Source organism: Pararge aegeria, chromosome 11, assembly GCF_905163445.1.
Source record: "Pararge aegeria chromosome 11, ilParAegt1.1, whole genome shotgun sequence".
Taxonomy (NCBI): Eukaryota; Metazoa; Arthropoda; class Insecta; order Lepidoptera; family Nymphalidae; genus Pararge; species Pararge aegeria.
The window spans coordinates 249,566-265,918 of NC_053190.1; the positions used below are offsets into that span (position 1 = coordinate 249,566).

Sequence of the window (16,353 nt, forward strand, 5' to 3'; positions counted from 1 at the left end):
TATAATTTCCTCTGTCTCACCTCAAACTCGATCTTTTTTTTTTTTTTAACAATTACCACAGATTAATTGATAACCACAGATGAAACATCTACTGTAGTAGCTTTTAATTCAATAGTTTTATCTCTATCTGAGTTCAGAAGAGTGATCTCTTCTGAACTCAGATAGAGATAAAACTTGGGACCAAGATAGATTCCCGGCATGCAGCCTTTTTTAACTCGTTCCCTCGGCCTGTAATGGTAATAATGATGCTAATATTAAATCAATGAGTTAAGTTATAATTGTGTCCACACAAAACTAACGCCACCACACCTAACTAACCGTTGAGACCGACCTTGACATCCAAAATATAATAATTTAACATTATGAACGAAGTAAAGATAATATTTATTCGATATTGGGACATTTCAATGTTTAACTAGTCATTAAAATAAGATAGAAATAAGTGAGTCTATCGTAAGGTTCTAATCATGAGGTTGGAGTGTTGGACTATGGCTTGAATTTTATGTAACAAAGCAAAGTTGGTTTAATTGTAAAATAAGTGCCTTGAAAATTTTTACTCCCTCCAATATTTTTATTATTTTCTGTTATTTTGTCGTAGAATAATATTAATTACATTTTTTTTTGTAAATAGACATAAGATTATTTCTGAACGTTAGTCACCATTGATCTTCTCATTGGGAAAAAAAGCCGATTGAAACGATGGCGCGTTCGGGTTGGTCGGCTATTGGTGAACGAATCGTAGAGGGAAGGAAAAAGAAAAATGGCAAAATGGTGTAGAAGTCGTTAAAAAAGGTTAGTTAATTCGCTTTCGGGTTTACTTGCAATTATCAGGAGTTCTGCTGATCATATTTGCCTATCTTTATCAATTTTATACGTTATTCGGTAAGCGGCTACCGTTATCGGGCGAGGTAGGCGACGGGCGACGGCTGTGTTCGGCATAGGCTTTGTTCGCAAAACTCCACGTGCCTTCCGCCATTTAGAATAATTTTTGGAAGGATTTAAGACATCTGCTTGGTAAAATTAATCTCAATATAATCGATAAATCGTCGTGTGCTTCTTTTTCTATAATTTTACCGATTTTTTGGGCATAGTTCACGAAAAAAAGTTCGCCATCGGCAGCGAAGCGGCGTGGTCCACCCGATCGGGTAGCGGCAGCCGGCCGGCGCTGCGCCCTCGTGCTGACAGTGTGGATGTTGCAGCCCCGGCTGCTATGGCGGCGGGCGGCGAGTTCGTGGAGGGCTGGGTGGTGGCGCAGGTGCTGGGCGAAGGAGCCTACGGAGAGTGAGTGCTCGTGTTGTGCATGACCGTAGCGGAGCCGGCTAAATTTGCGGCTGCTGATTTTCGGCCTGTTAGTCCAGTACTTAGAGTAGCTAATATTTTGACTATGGAAGAGATAATATCACAGCTGAGTAGATTACATGAATATGTTATAAAGTCATTGGTGGGTTTCGCACTGTAGTGGATGTTGCTCTTTTGTTTTTAATTAGAAGGCTCCAGCAGCTCTTAAAGTTGCTTTAGGGAGTAAAAAATGTACATTCATTGTTTACCTACAAGGTTCATTTGAGGAGTGTGAGGACTACATGAATATAAAATATTAGGCCACGGGTACTGTATGGTTATGTACCCAGTTAGGTTCTAATCAGTTAGTACTTCTTTTTTTCATTCTGAAGATGATAATGTGTGGTTGTGTTGTAAACCATGTAATTAGGTTAGCATATGTTTATAAATATTGATATAATTTATCTATGTTAAATGTATTATAATTAATCAAAAGTTAGGTTAATACTGTAACATGAAATTGGAGGTGTAATATACCTACATAGGTGTTCGTTTTTAAGATACTTAATATAATTCATCTTATATTTTTCTAGCTATCCATTGATGATGTGACAAGGTTGGTTGGAAAAATATTTGTACTTAAATTCTTTTTTTTTTTGTTTTAGAACTTGATTTAATTTTGCTACTACTGTTTTATTGTTGTGATTTTTTGTCCTTGAAAAGGGATGACACTGGAATAGGTCTTATTTCATTTAAGAAGCAATTTAGTATTAAACATTGTACATTTAGAATATTGATGACCACCAATTTTGTTCATAATTTTCAAACCAAACCAAAGTTAGTTTTCAATTTGGGTTTAGTTTGTTGAAAAAAAATTTTTTCACTCATTTAGTGAGTATTTTTTAAATGATATCTCCGCACTTCACCATCAGCTCCTTAGCATTCATTGCTTATCTACTATATCCCATAATCAAAATACAAACCAATGTAATACTTAATATTGTGTACTTCTGATGTCCATCCATGGTCTTCATCATCAATTTGACTTGACCACATGATGCTTTTCTATAGCAAATGCTAAAGTTACTAAAAAATATGAAATCCCTTGTTCCATATAACATTTGAAGAGTTCCCTTTATTTTTTTGAGACTTTCCCATGTGCTACCATTTTCATCAGGTCAAGATCTGTTGAAGGGGGATCCTGGAGAAATTGAATGAATGATTTATTTATTTCTCCAGGTTGGTACCTGGGATACCATCTCAAACAAAAAAAAAAATAATTTTTCAACAACGTAAAATACTATAAATCACTAAGTTAATGAGCAGAGGAAGTTTTTAGGAAGTTTTTGGAAGCCTTTGTTACATAAATCAAGTACAGCTGCAAGGATCTTGGCAAAAGAAGAATGGCAGATCATGATCTTGCAATTAACACAGAAGAGATTGATAAAAATATAATTACTATTATTGTTCTTGGGCTCACTTTCTGGTAAATTTAACAAAATAAAATACAGCTAAAAAGTAATTAAAATAAACGATTATCAACACAAAACTGACAATTACAAGTATAGTTTCGGTACTTTTTTTAAACTGTTACATACTTAATTTATTCCATTAAAAATAGCAGATATTTTTATCTCAAAAATTGCCTTGAAAAGTAATGTAGTACATAATATAAACATAAAATATGAACTCTATTTTACACATAATTTGCTCATTGCATATATCTGGTAGACGGCAATCGGCCGCTATCCAGATTAGACCTATACCAAATTTCACCAGTCGCTGGTGTCGTAAAAGATCGCTGTACGTACACGAAATAGAGGATGAAACCAAACTGACATTACCATTGAACAATATTTACCTAGTATCGCTTTATATTGGTTAGAAATTAGGATTACATCACAAAATATTATTTCCCAAATAATGGTTGTACCCTGAAGTGACTTTCGTAGTCTGCCTCTGGTTGGTTCTGGAATTCCCAGTCGGGAAGAGCTGGTTATATCGAGTTGCTCGTTTTTGTAGTTAAGGTAATGAGACCCTACTTGGGGATACATTTGAAATCCAAGATGACTGCTGTGTAAAATTGACAATTTAACAATATCAAGTCAGGAGTCATTTTCAAGTTTTACCAGGTGGCTCAGACTGAATATGATATTATTTATGAGATTCAAGATGGCCGTCCGGTCAAAGTATCATTTTTTTACAATACGGTGCCATTTTCAAAGTTTACCGGTGGCCTAGAACGAATATCAGATACTATAGCCTGCTGTCAGACGAACCGGACTTGACTGGTTCTTGAAATAAAATATTTTTATTGTAGAATTAGAGGGAAAAAAATGTGTAAAAAATAGTTATTTTAATGCATTCAGTATAATATTCTTCGTCTTCTTTTTGCTTTTTTTGGCTTTTAGGTTTGCCAAATCAGCACATTGTACTCAATGCCACGTTCACTGCAAGATTCATAAAGTGTTTGTAAGTACATATTATAATATTTCGTGATTATTTGTTAGAAATTGCCATACTTTTTACCTCAGTCTTTTCACCCCATATGGTACTTCAAAATCTGTATTAATGTTAACAATTTAAGTGTCGATTGCCTGGGTTCCTGGTCATCATGGAAATCGGCGCAAGCATCCAATTTTACGGACCTGAGCCTTGTTTATTTAGCCTTTCCATATAACATCAACTGGTAGGTTTAAGGGGGAGTTGCTGCAGTGAACCTGTGTCTCAAACATAAGGAATAGGGTGGAATAGTCCTTACAGAGGACTGATCACCCGTCTGGCAATGGCAGGCGGCCCCTTATTAAATATTTATTTGTTTACATGTCAACTTTGAAGGGGTATATGTTTAGCACATGACTACTCCACTACCCCTTCTTCTTTTGGTAGAAAACTGAACTTTACTTCTTTTTGGCATCTATAAGATTGTTAAGTGCCCATACAACCAACTTCCAATGTTGATTTAAGAAAAAAATTACCTACATAACACCTTCAACATGTAGTTAATTTAGAAAATCGAACTGGCTCTCACCGAAGGAGCGTCCGACGAATTGCTTCCTACTACTACTACTACCTTTTTCTGCACCCTCAAGTATTCGTAGGATCGAGCGCGCAAGGCGTCTCGAAGGTGAGGTCGCCACTAGCGAATTGGTCTTCGTCTCCGTGACCTTTTTTTATACTTGAATCATGAAATGAATTTGACAAACGTATCATTAAAGTAGGGTAAGCAGTATAATGATTGGCCCTTTAAGGAGATCATTGACTTCTAACATTTATTCCGTCGAATTAAGGGTCAAAACCAAATAACATTTGCTGCCAAGGTGTTGAGTAAGAATCTGAGAATTCGAATAAACCACAATTGTGATAGTATTACATCTATTTATGAACTTTATCGAAAGAAACTTAAAAAATATGCCAAAAGTACCATCATTGGCATAGGAGTATAGTGAATGGCATACAAAAAGTATAATGATTGGCATGTCAATCATTATACTTTTGTATATATTAGCACTGCCAATCTTTATAACGTGTTAGTGCCAATCACTAGTTAAATTTATTAAAATACACCATAGTGATGTGCAGGAATAGGATTTTTTATCTATAAAGCCCTCAGTCAATCATGTAAGTAGGTAGGTACTTGTTCAATAAAAAAAAACAAGTTGAAGGTAGTACTAGCAAAATATATTTCGTAACTCGTAAGACTTAATTACTTGCATTATCGTCTACAAAACTATTCAGAAAACTACTAAGTTCCTCTTCATTGCGGAATGTGTTTTTTCGATTTGGTATGTTGTTGGGTTTGGGTAAAACGAATGGTTCCTTTGTATTTACACAACAGGTTTTACCAAAAATATTTTTTGGATCAATAATAACTTGTGTCTTAACAACAGACAAAATTTCTACATTACTTTGTTTTTCTTTGGTCGTACTTATAGCTTTAGGCTTTGGTATCTCTTCCGTATCTAATTTCTCAGTCTTAGGGATATTTACATTACACTTTAAATAATTCTTCTCAATATTAGTATATCATATTTTAAACTATTTTTCTCAGTCTTGTTATGGTACATATCTATTTTACCTTTTTTGATGTTTGTGGAATTGATTGACATATCCTGTTTTCTTTTTCGGTCTTTTGTTTCGGTTTCTTCCTTGTATTTCCTGTTATTTTCTTTACTTTCCAATTCACTTTTTAATGAGCGCTTTAGAACTTTTCTTTTTCCATTCAATGTTTCAGTGTTTTTCGGATTGATTTTCAGATTTTTAGTATTTTTATAATTTTTTGATACTTTTTCCACTACCTTATTTTTTTTCTCCTCTCTGACTTTTTTACGCTCCTCTTTCTCTCTCTCTTTTGTTTCCCTCTCATGTTTCTTCTTTTCCTCTATTTCTAGCCATTTGCGACTAGTTAAAACGTAAACAGGATTCTCGGATACTAACTTCCCTTTACGTTGTGGCGTCGCAGGCCAATGGAGGGTATCTTTTAATTTTGGAGGTGTAATTTCACTATCGAATTTAGCATTTTCATAGTAATTATTCCTTTCATATTTCTTGTTATTTTGAGTGTCTGTTATTTGGTTTTGAATATTAATATTTGATTTAGCAATAGTGTCTACTACGTTGTCTAGTACTGATAAATTTGACTGTACGGTTTTATTTGACTTTTCATTTAGGGCATCTGAATTCTCTAGAATTTTGTTCCGTTCGTCATTAATATTTATCTCAGCAATAGTGGTTAACTTGGGTTTTATTGATTCAATAGGCTCTTTGAGAACGTTATCACTAGTAATTTTTATAACGTTTAACATTTCATTTTTTAAATGATTTTTGTCATCTGTATTTTCCATGCTCTGGCTCTGATCATAATTTTTTACTTCAAAAATATCCTGAATAGCTGATTCTGATAAGTTAATATCAAAATCATTTAAAAGGTCTGTTGGAAGTAAGTTTTCATAAAATTCATCAATATTATTGGAACTTGAGATTAAGATCTGCACGTCATTTATAGGTGTCAATAATTCATCGTTAATTACTAGATACTCGTTTTCAATTTGTTTATTGACTGGCTCTATAGATTCGCCTTTCAAATATTTGAATAGGTCATTCAAAGCTTTGTAATAACAACTCGATTTGTCTGGAGACTCGCTTAGATGGGAAACAATGTTTGATCCCACGATTTTTTCAAACATTTTTAAAGTCATAGTTCTTTGCAGCTTGTTTTCTGGAATGTTAGTCGAATTTCTCATATTTTTACCGAGGCATTTTTTAAAATCAATAGCGTTACAGTTCCATGGATATAAACCGCAGGCTCGAAAACCGTTTACAATAATGTTTCTATTTATGTATTTTTTTAATATTATGTTAAGTATCGGAGCAAAGTCAATTTTTGTCAAATTTTTTGTCGGATTTACCTGCCGCTATTCTAGTACGCCTTTTTTTCAAGCACCTTTAATTGGCTTGAAGGCAGCCACATCTGCGGGCTGTAGAATCCGGGTCGCGTTTGGGTATAATGCTATAAGTATTATACCCATTTCTTTGCATACTTTGCTTAGTTCAAAATTAATATGGCTTTTATGGCCATCAACAAATAAAACAATGGGGAGTTCTATATTTTCTTTAACTAGATAAGGATAGAATACATTAGTTATGTACTGTAAAAAAAGATCTTTGTTCATCCATCCATTCGATGACAAACCTACTCCCCATTCTGGTGGTACAGACGCTGCAATATCTGCCCTGTTACGTTTGAGTGGGTAAATGATCATAGGTGGCGTAATAGCTCCGTTGGCCGAAAATGTGAACATAACTGTTAGCCCACATTTTGCGGGCGCATTATCAATTTCATAAACGTCACGAGTACCTTTGAGGGCTAACACCTTTGAAGTTTTTGGGCATAATAAGAAATTGGTTTCATCGCCATTGAAAATACGTTTTGGATTTTCTAAAATATGCAGGCATTCTTCTTCTTTTAGGCAAGTTTCAATTTGATGAAACCATTTTTTCAAATTTTCTTCAGAAACATTGGCACTAGCTAAAGTAACAGCTTCAGCTGTTCTATGTACTATTTCAGGGTGACGTTTTAAAAATAATTTGTACCACCCGTCTCCTGGTGTATTGTTTATAAAACTATTAGGCCTAGGTGATTTTTTTAGAAATGTAGCAACACTTTGCAATAGATCTTCTTTTCGCCGCGGAAAACCTTTCCTACTGCTCTCAATTATCCACTCAACCAACGTGTTTTCCTCGGCCATTGTGAGGACCGTTGGCGGACCCGGTCTAGTTTTTATTAAGTTTTCATGCAAACGAAACTGCAAAGTTCCTCGGGGTATCCCAAATGTATTGGCGGCTGCTCGTTTAGACATACCCTTTTTTACAGCTTCGATTGCCGCTTGTAAATCTTTTTCAGAATATTTTTTTTGTAAGCGTTTCCTTTGGCAGTATTCGGCAATTTTTTTCTGCAACAAGACAAACTAAACAATGAAACATATGATTGTTTTTTTAGTAAAAATCGTTATTTAAATGTTACATCGGAATTTATAATTCTGTTTAACTGATGAAAGTTGGCATAGCTCTTGAATACTTTTTATCCCAGAAGAGTTCCCACGGGGACCGGGATCAAAATCCCGAGCATCAGCTAGACATATAATATGCTAGATGATATCCGCGACTTCGACCGCGTGGATTAAGTTTATTTTATTCCAGAGGGAACTCCTTAATTTTCCGGGATAAAAAGTATGGTATAATTTCATCAAAATTGGTTGAAAAGATAGGCCGGGAAAGCGTAGAAGACAGACAGACAGATACACTTTCGCCTAATGTCTTCTAATACTAGTTGATGCAAGCGACTTCGTCCGCGTCGATTAAGGTTTTTTGGTTCCCGCGGGAACTTTTTGATTTTCCTATATAAAATGTTTCGCTATGAAATAAACATAACATTTTCAATGGATAAAAAATATATGTCAGTAGCTTTTATTTTATGATAGCCAATAATTTAGAGACTAGGGGGTCATATCCAGATTCTATTCGAATGACAGTATGCATTTTAGCCTTTTCTCTCAAGTGGCTGAGGAAAAGAGATTTAAACCTATTTTTATTATCCTAATAGCATCTGGATTGGGTTGTAATAGGTATAGATCTCGTTTAGCCTTAAAAATATAACAACAGAATTACATTATGCATATTTTATAATTATTGATTATTATTATTCAGTATCGACACCGGTACATCACTACGTAATTTAAGATTGTTTTGTACAAACATTGGCATACCTAGAGTACAATGAATAGCACGGCCAAGAACATAAAAAGTATAATGATTGGCCCTGCTAAAATCTAGCTATTGCAATGCTACGACATTTTATGTTAAATTATTTGAAAAGGAGTTGACAGTATCATTCATTACAGATTTAAAATAGGCTGGATATTTTTAAGCAGTGGCTACTATCATTGGCACCCATGCCAATCAACTCATCTTTCATATAAATAAGCGAATGGTATTAACTTTGGCCTAACTGATTTTAGGTTATTTCGAGTGTTTTTCCACCAATAAAGGCATATAAACCTAAATTCAATGATAAATAACTTAAAGGAATGCATACTTCCCAATTTTTATACCAAGAAAACAGGTAATTTACATTAAAAAAGTACTTACTTATGATTTTCGTAATAATCCACACCGTTTACGTGCACGCCGCTAAACGATTTTTTTTTCAAGTGTTGCTAGCTGATAATTTCTAAAACTACCAATTTTATTTAAGAGTGTTGTCAACATAGAAAAATATAAATATTTTTTTATACCTTTTACTCCATGGAAACACTTAATATATTGATTTTAAAGTCGGAAGGCCAATGATTGAGGGGGGGCCAAGATTACTATAGCTTACCCTACTTCGAATTAATGAAACACACTTTTAAACTACATTAGTAGGTGGATCTTTGTAAGCTAAATAACACATTTGGACACCGATCCCCAGTTTCTGACAACTCAAGTGTGATTCTGTAAAAAATCATGCTTTCTGCAACTTTTAAAGTGGAGTAAGTAGCATGAAAACATTATTTTATGGAATACAAATAGTCAGTACCTACTCGTTTTATAATACAAATACGACGCCCTGGTTCTAATTTCTATGATCCTTTACATGAATACACTTCTAATTGTGTGAATATGTACATCCTACAACATTTTTCCTTCCGAAAACCAACATGTCCTTGCCTCCCTTGAATTTGTAAAAAAAACTTAATTGTCGAATTGATTGATTACCATTCTGTTATTTGAATTCAATTTCAATAACATACTGTAAAACAATTGTCTTCCCCGAATGTTCCTGCCTTTCGCCAGTTTAGGAAAATGAGGGCTCTGGGTAAATTAACTAAATTTTGATTAAGGCAAAATGTTTTACAATGTGTATTAAACCACAACGTATAGATCTAACCTCTTTCCGTCTATCACGTTAACATCATATTTTTTTTGGAAATTAATTCTTTAGTTTCTGAGATTAGCGAACACTAAACACACACACACATAGAAGACACACTTTATTCAGTTATTATCATCGAAGGACTCTTAAATTTATTTAAATTAGTAATTTTATTTTTTAAGCAAAATGCGTGCTATCTGCTGTGCATATAAGGCTGTCGGTCATAAAGGTCCCGTCCTAACACTACCTTACACTGAGCTCGGTCAGGCGTTAGTACGCGCCGTAGGTAGGTTAGCTTAGATTAGGTAACTCTGCAAAGCGAGTTTTCTTTGCCGAGTAACTCAATCAAAAGCTCAGTGATCGATGCTCGCCGTGGCGCGGCAGGGTGCGGCTGCTGGCGCACGCGTCGGGCGCGTGCGTGGCGCTGAAGGCGGTGCGCGCGGACGGGGCGGGCGGGGCGGGCGGGGCGGAGGGCGGCGAGGCGCGCGAGGCGGCGCTGCACCGCGCGCTGCGCCACGCGCACGTGCTGCGCTGCCTGGGCGCGCGGCGCCACGGCGCGCTGTGCTACCTGTTCCTGGAGTTCGCGCCGGGCGGCGAGCTGTTCGAGCGCATCGAGCCCGCGCGCGGCATGGCGCCGCCCGCCGCGCGCCGCTACGCGCGCCAGCTGCTGGCCGGCCTGCGCTACCTGCACGCGCGCGGCGTGGCGCACCGCGACCTCAAGCCCGAGAACCTGCTGCTGGGCGCGCGGGACCAGCTCAAGATCGCGGACTTCGGCCTGGCCACGCTGTTCCGCGTGGGCGGCCGCGAGCGCCTGCTGCGCAAGGTGTGCGGCACGCTGCCCTACGCCGCGCCCGAGGTGCTGACCGCGCCCGGCGCGCCCTACCGCGCGCCGCCCGCCGACCTGTGGGCCGCGGCGCTCGTGCTGCTCGCCATGCTGACCGGCGGTGAGTGCGGCCCGCGCCAGTTGTTTACGAGAGCCCACATTTTATCTTATTTTATTTAGCAGCTCCGAGTTGTTCTCCGTCCCGCCTATCGCCGCGCTTCGGGTGAGCAAACGTAACTAGTGCGGCGCACGTGGCGGGAGCGTCGGCGCCTCGGCGCGGAGGGCCGGCGCGGGCCGCGTCTTTGGTATCCTAGCTGTAGGCGTCCCCGTCCCTAAAGTTATGGTACCGAAGTTACGGCCCGCGCCGCGCGGCGGCGAGCCCTGCGGCCGGCGGAGGAGCGCGGCCCTGCTGCTGTCACCGAGGCAACGACCGAGGCACGCGTGTGATATGTGGCATACGAGCATCGCTCTGGAACAGCTATCGAAGCCATCGGTCGACTGCTGTGATTGGTATTCCAGAGCCGCAACTATTATTCAAGTGTTGTATTTGGCGAACGAATCATTTATTTCGGTTTGTCGTGGTTGAGAGGTTGACAGGACCTGAATAGCGAACGAAATGAAAATCAATACTTGATATAAATGATGAAATGATCAAACTCTTAAATTAGATCAACCATGCTGCACATCACTTACACAGCCAAAACAAAAGCTCTAACCATTTATTTTTACTAAGCGAAACTTCCGTTGAAATGTTGTTCAATGTACCTTATACATCGTAATATAATATGATGACGTTGACGTTAGTCAATACGTTATTTTCAGTGAGTATTTGTAAAATATTATCAAGTTGCCTCTCAAGTATATTTGTGTAAGGATTTATAGTAAATATAAAGAAAAGTATTCGTAGCTACGAATACTTCTTTATATTTTGTAATCGATTTTCGTAAAATTCGAGCAATAGTAGTAGTAATAACTCTGACAATAATTATGTAAGAGTAAACTGAAAATTGGCACATCAGCATAGAAAATCTATTTGTAGCCTTTTTTGCAAACTAGATTTAATTTTGCCTCGATAGCAAACGATTAATTATATATCTTCTCATAAGACAGGTTGATAATTTGTCAAAATATTGTCATTTTGTTATATTTAACTGTGCATACTTCTATTACTGCTGAGTTGGTAATGCGCGACTGCACGCGCTTCTTATCTGTAGCCTCAGTATAAGATTTGCTTCTTCGCAATCGAAGAGCCAGTTTTTGCATATCTAACTGTATCTTAGACCAAAGTAAAATAGACCTAATGCGTCTGGTTTTAGAATTGCATATCCTGTACTTTTGCCCGAGCTAAAGAATTTAGGCAAAGTGGAGCTTTAATTCATTGCAAATAAGGTCCGTTTTACATCAACGATCAACGTCACGTCGATTGCGAGTGATCAAATCTCGTACTAAGGCTACCGTGCTCCGCAACAAGTGCCGCTCGCCCGCAGAGCTGCCGTGGGAGCGCGCCGCCGCCGACGACGCGCGCTACGCGGCGTGGTGCGCGGGCGACGCGACGGCCGCCGTGTGGCGCCGCGCCGGCTCCGCGCTGCCGCTGCTGCGCGCCGTGCTGTGCCCCGCCGAGCGCCGCGCGTCGCTGGGCGCCGTGCTGGCGCACCGCTGGCTGGCCGCCGCGCCCGACGGTGAGGTCCGCCGCCTCTCGCCCTCTGCGGAGCCGCGCCGGCCGTGTCAGGTACTAGGTGACTCTGAGTGGCTTGGGTCTCAGAGGCGCCTCGTGCCTCAGCACGGCCGCGCGGCGCGACGAGCCCGGCCGCCCCGCCCGCCGCGGCGCTTTGGCGATTTAGCTCCGTGACGTGTCGAAGGCTCATAAAGCTAGATTACCAAAGCACCGCGCCGGTGCACCTCTACGAAGACGCCGCGACGCGGGAAGTCTCCGGCTGCTGCTGTGCCGCGACCTGACGGCTGCTCCGTTTGACTAAATGTCTACTTTATTGTGTCAGTGGAGTCTGAAAGGCCTTTGGCCTAGGAGATCGCTAAAATTCATAAAATCGTTATAGAAACGTCGCATTCTCCAAAAGCTAACTTTTTTTTTCCAATTGCATATAAGATTTAAAAAGTTCGAAAATTTTAAAAGTTTTTTTAAAAGAAACAGAAGAAGATTTTAAAAGTACTAATTCCATTTTAAACTTTACTTACTAAAAAATTATACTAGCATACGTAGTATAATTTTTTATTATCTCCTACCTTAGGGGCGATGCTTACGACACATATAGTGGTCTTAATAATTAAATTACTATTTGTGTAAGGATTATTATGTTATGATCCATAATGAAGACTGACAATCACCTTTCCATTTCTAACATAATGGTGGAAGAATTATTGCAATTGGGACAGTTTCAGTAACTTAGTTTGCAAATCAACAAACGGAACAAAGAAATCTTTCCTATATATAGATAATATTAGTGTCAAATATTTTTTATTTATTTACAATAACACAATTCTTTGCAAAGAAACTAGTGTGCGGAGTTTTGGCGATCTTCTGTATATGTCTACATAATTTGTAATATTTATTTATGTGTAAATCAATAAAAGTGCAGAATGAGTGTGTCAGAACGATTTTACAGAGATCAGTGTTAACTTTCATCAGTGGTTGGGTTAGAATGAGGTCCAGAATGAGAAAATGTTTTCTTTGTTATTAATTACCTATCAAATTATTAACGAAAGTATTTCACGCACTCAGTGATGTCGTTCTGATGCACACTAGAATCGAGTTGTTTCGTAATATACTATTGACAATGTACTTGTGCAATACCAATTTGTAACCAAATATACCGTGCATAGAGTAAATCTGTAATGGTCATCAAGAATGTTTTCTTTTCTACACTGTTAATTGTAAAGCAAAATGACTTGGTCATCATTGGATTTCCATTGTGAATCTTTCAAACTTCTGCGGTCTGCATTATTGAGATGTGTCTGATCCCATTCAATGCGTGGTCGTCGTGTGCAAGCGCAGCACGGCGTGGTTGAGTGCTAGCGGATGGAACTGGATTAACATTGTTCCGTGGCGCGCGCACTGCGCGGGCAGAGGGCGCGCGCGCCAGCAGCTCGCAGCCGGCGCCGGCGCGCGCGGCGCTCAGCGCGGCCGCCATGGACGCCATGCTGAGCTCGTCGCAGCCCGCGCACGCCGACGAGTTGCTGCTGTCGCCGGGCGGTGCGGGCGCGGCGGGCGGGGTGGCGGGCGCGGACGCGCTGGCGCGGCTGGTGCGGCGCCTGACGCGCGTGTGGCTGCGCTGCGACGCGGAGGCCGCGCTGGCGGCGCTGCGGGCGGCGCTGCGCGAGCAGGGCTGCGCGTGGCACGAGCTGCAGCCCGCCACCGTGAGTCCTCCTCCAGTCGCCAGATGATATAAGCGTAATCATAACTGGTGTCAAACTTCTCCTATTGCCTAATGTCGTGCTGTGGCAGTGGTACCAGGGGACAAGTTTATTTTTCCCATTGTCAGGGGATGTATGTTGGATAAAAAAGTTTATATGAACTGTTTTGTCAAAATAAAAATGAATAACAGAACTCTAGTTCAGCTAGTTGCTACCACAGAGTCTCACCTCAGGCAGGTAAGACTCTGAGGTCTCTCTGTGTTTATATCCTCATTGCTATGAAGTGTTAATTATTATGTCAATTGCATTTCGGAAAAGTAAAGGAGATTGTAATGCAAGCCCGCCTTTTCGGCTTCTATGGTAGAATCGCCACCGTACAGAATGCTTTGATATACACATTGTGCACACCGACCATCCATGCCAGTAAAAATGTGTAAAATAATACTTTTAAGTATTTTACTATATGCACAACTAAAGAAGTTTGTTTTTTTTATTTTGTATATTGTGTTTGCGCACAAAAACTAAATACAAGAAGAAAATAGTTATAATATATGTAGGTCATTTGATTGTAGTTACAAATACATACACATTACACACACAATATCTCTTAAGCTTGGCCTCTTTTAAGCTCATTGTATTCTTGATCTGTTGCTGGATTAAATCAAATATTTTCTACTTCAGAGATGTGATTGATGGGAGTTCTTCATTGTTCTTTAATGAAGTTTGACCATTGGTGGTATCGGCCGTGCCCAGTTATGACCCTAAATGGCACCATTAAGCGCGTATCCGTAAGCTGTCGGCCGTTCGGGCGGGCACTCAGTGGTTCGCGTCGCAGCTGGCCATCGAGTGCGGCGGCGGCGTGCGCATGCGCGCGTGGGCGCTGCCGCTGGCGGCGGGCGAGGCGCGCACGCTGCTGGAGTTCCGGCGCTCGCGCGGCTGCGGGCTGGCCTTCAAGCGCCGCTACGTGCGCCTGCGCGACGCCGTGCTGCGCCGCGCGCCCGCCGCGCCGCCGCCCGCGGACCACGCCGAGTGATAAGCAGGCAATACCGGCATTCATTGCAAATAAAAATATTTTTCATAGCAGTTGTTTTACTACATTCATTTCTTATCATTTTACTCACAACACAACTCCAATACTTCCTGTGGCACTGCACCGTAGAAATTCCGAATCGTAATGACTGGCTTAAAAATCGGGGAGCCTGGCACTTTAACTGGCTTAAGTGTTACGCAGATGGAAGTCAGATTAGATTAGATTCTGAACTTAAGTTGGTAAAAAACTGCAGGCAAATTCTGAATACCCCGGCCTTAGCCAACAGGGTCATTCTGGGCCAACGAGGGCCTCATCTGTGGAGTTTGCACTCAAAAGATAAACCTGCGCATCCTAGTGTGAGCGCTCACGGGGCACTGCTCAACAAGCACAAGCTGCAAAGCTGCAAGACAGTTCTATGTAGACTGCAGGGAAGCTGCGGAGACGCTGCTGCATTTAATCTGCGCCTGCCCTGCGTTAATGCATAAAATCTGAAAGCTTTTAGGAAAATATATAATCATCCAAAAGATGCTAAACTTCTATGAATAAAATTCCCAACTAGCCAGTGTGACTCGATCTACTCCCATGCTTCAAATCCTCTATAAAATATTCTGAAATAATTAGCTTATTGCAACATCTCTCGAAATTTACACCTAACATCTAGGTAACCATGATTGGATCAAATTTCATATAAATCAACCTAGTACAGAAAGATGCAGAAAAAATAAGCTTTCATTTGATATAACAATGATCAAATAACTGATGAGAGCAGATCGATAACATTTAGGTATCTACTTACTTGCTTAGGTATACCTACCTGGATACTGCACGGCTGGAAAGCATGCCTTTATTTTTCAACTTTGCAGGATGCCTATGTTTTATCAACTGGTTTATGATTTTTTTACATACCTAACTAATGCAGGAAGTAGTTTCAATAAAAAAATATATTTAATATTCGCTCGCTATTTGACTAGGCAACTTATTCACGATATATCAATGAGATTCTAATCTATCAATTATTTCTTATACCGCATCTTATACTATTTAGGCTGTCTAGGCGGACTATAACTCAATTTTATGCTTAAAAGTATACATTTATATTTCTGGGTAGTTAGTTGATCATATTACGATCATATTATATTATTATGGCTCTTATATATCTCTAAAAAGTAAAAGGCATAAACCCAAGGGGCATCAAAAACAACAGGGATCCTGACGTAAATTACGTTATTTGACAGACCATCAATAAATCAAGCATAAGACGAAAGACACACTCTCACTACTCTGTGGTTTAAAACTACCAAAAAGTGCCTAATGTCTGTTTTTTATACATTGGTCCTCCAGAAGTGTAATACTATTTTATTTAGTCAGATATCGTGTTAGACGAAAATGGTTTTAATTCGATGAATTTTAAATATGGAGGCGAAAATGGTTTTAATTCGA

General features: G+C 39.7%; 1 protein-coding gene across 1 annotated transcript; it reads left to right on the plus strand.

Annotated features, from left to right (window-relative positions):
* The first annotated feature begins 798 nt into the window (after positions 1–798).
* LOC120627359 (serine/threonine-protein kinase Chk1) lies at positions 799–14,963 on the plus strand. Its single transcript, XM_039895344.1, has 7 exons — positions 799–1,014; positions 1,092–1,281; positions 10,076–10,635; positions 12,002–12,359; positions 13,252–13,289; positions 13,540–13,886; positions 14,719–14,963. The coding sequence occupies exons 2-7, from the start codon at positions 1,211–1,213 to the stop codon at positions 14,914–14,916; spliced, it is 1,572 nt and encodes a 523-aa protein (XP_039751278.1). The 5' UTR covers positions 799–1,014; positions 1,092–1,210; the 3' UTR covers positions 14,917–14,963.
* Positions 14,964–16,353: the final 1,390 nt, after the last annotated feature.

What these genes read in the sequence shown, in the direction of transcription:
- LOC120627359 (XM_039895344.1), top strand. Translation starts at nt 1,211, where the DNA reads ATGGCGGCGGGCGGCGAGTTCGTGGAGGGCTGGGTGGTGGCGCAGGTG. An exon ending in GGCGAAGGAGCCTACGGAGA is followed by an intron (nt 1,282 to 10,075) that starts GTGAGTGCTCGT and finishes GTGGCGCGGCAG; the next exon opens with GGTGCGGCTGCTGGCGCACG. An exon ending in ACGAGCTGCAGCCCGCCACC is followed by an intron (nt 13,887 to 14,718) that starts GTGAGTCCTCCT and finishes TTCGCGTCGCAG; the next exon opens with CTGGCCATCGAGTGCGGCGG.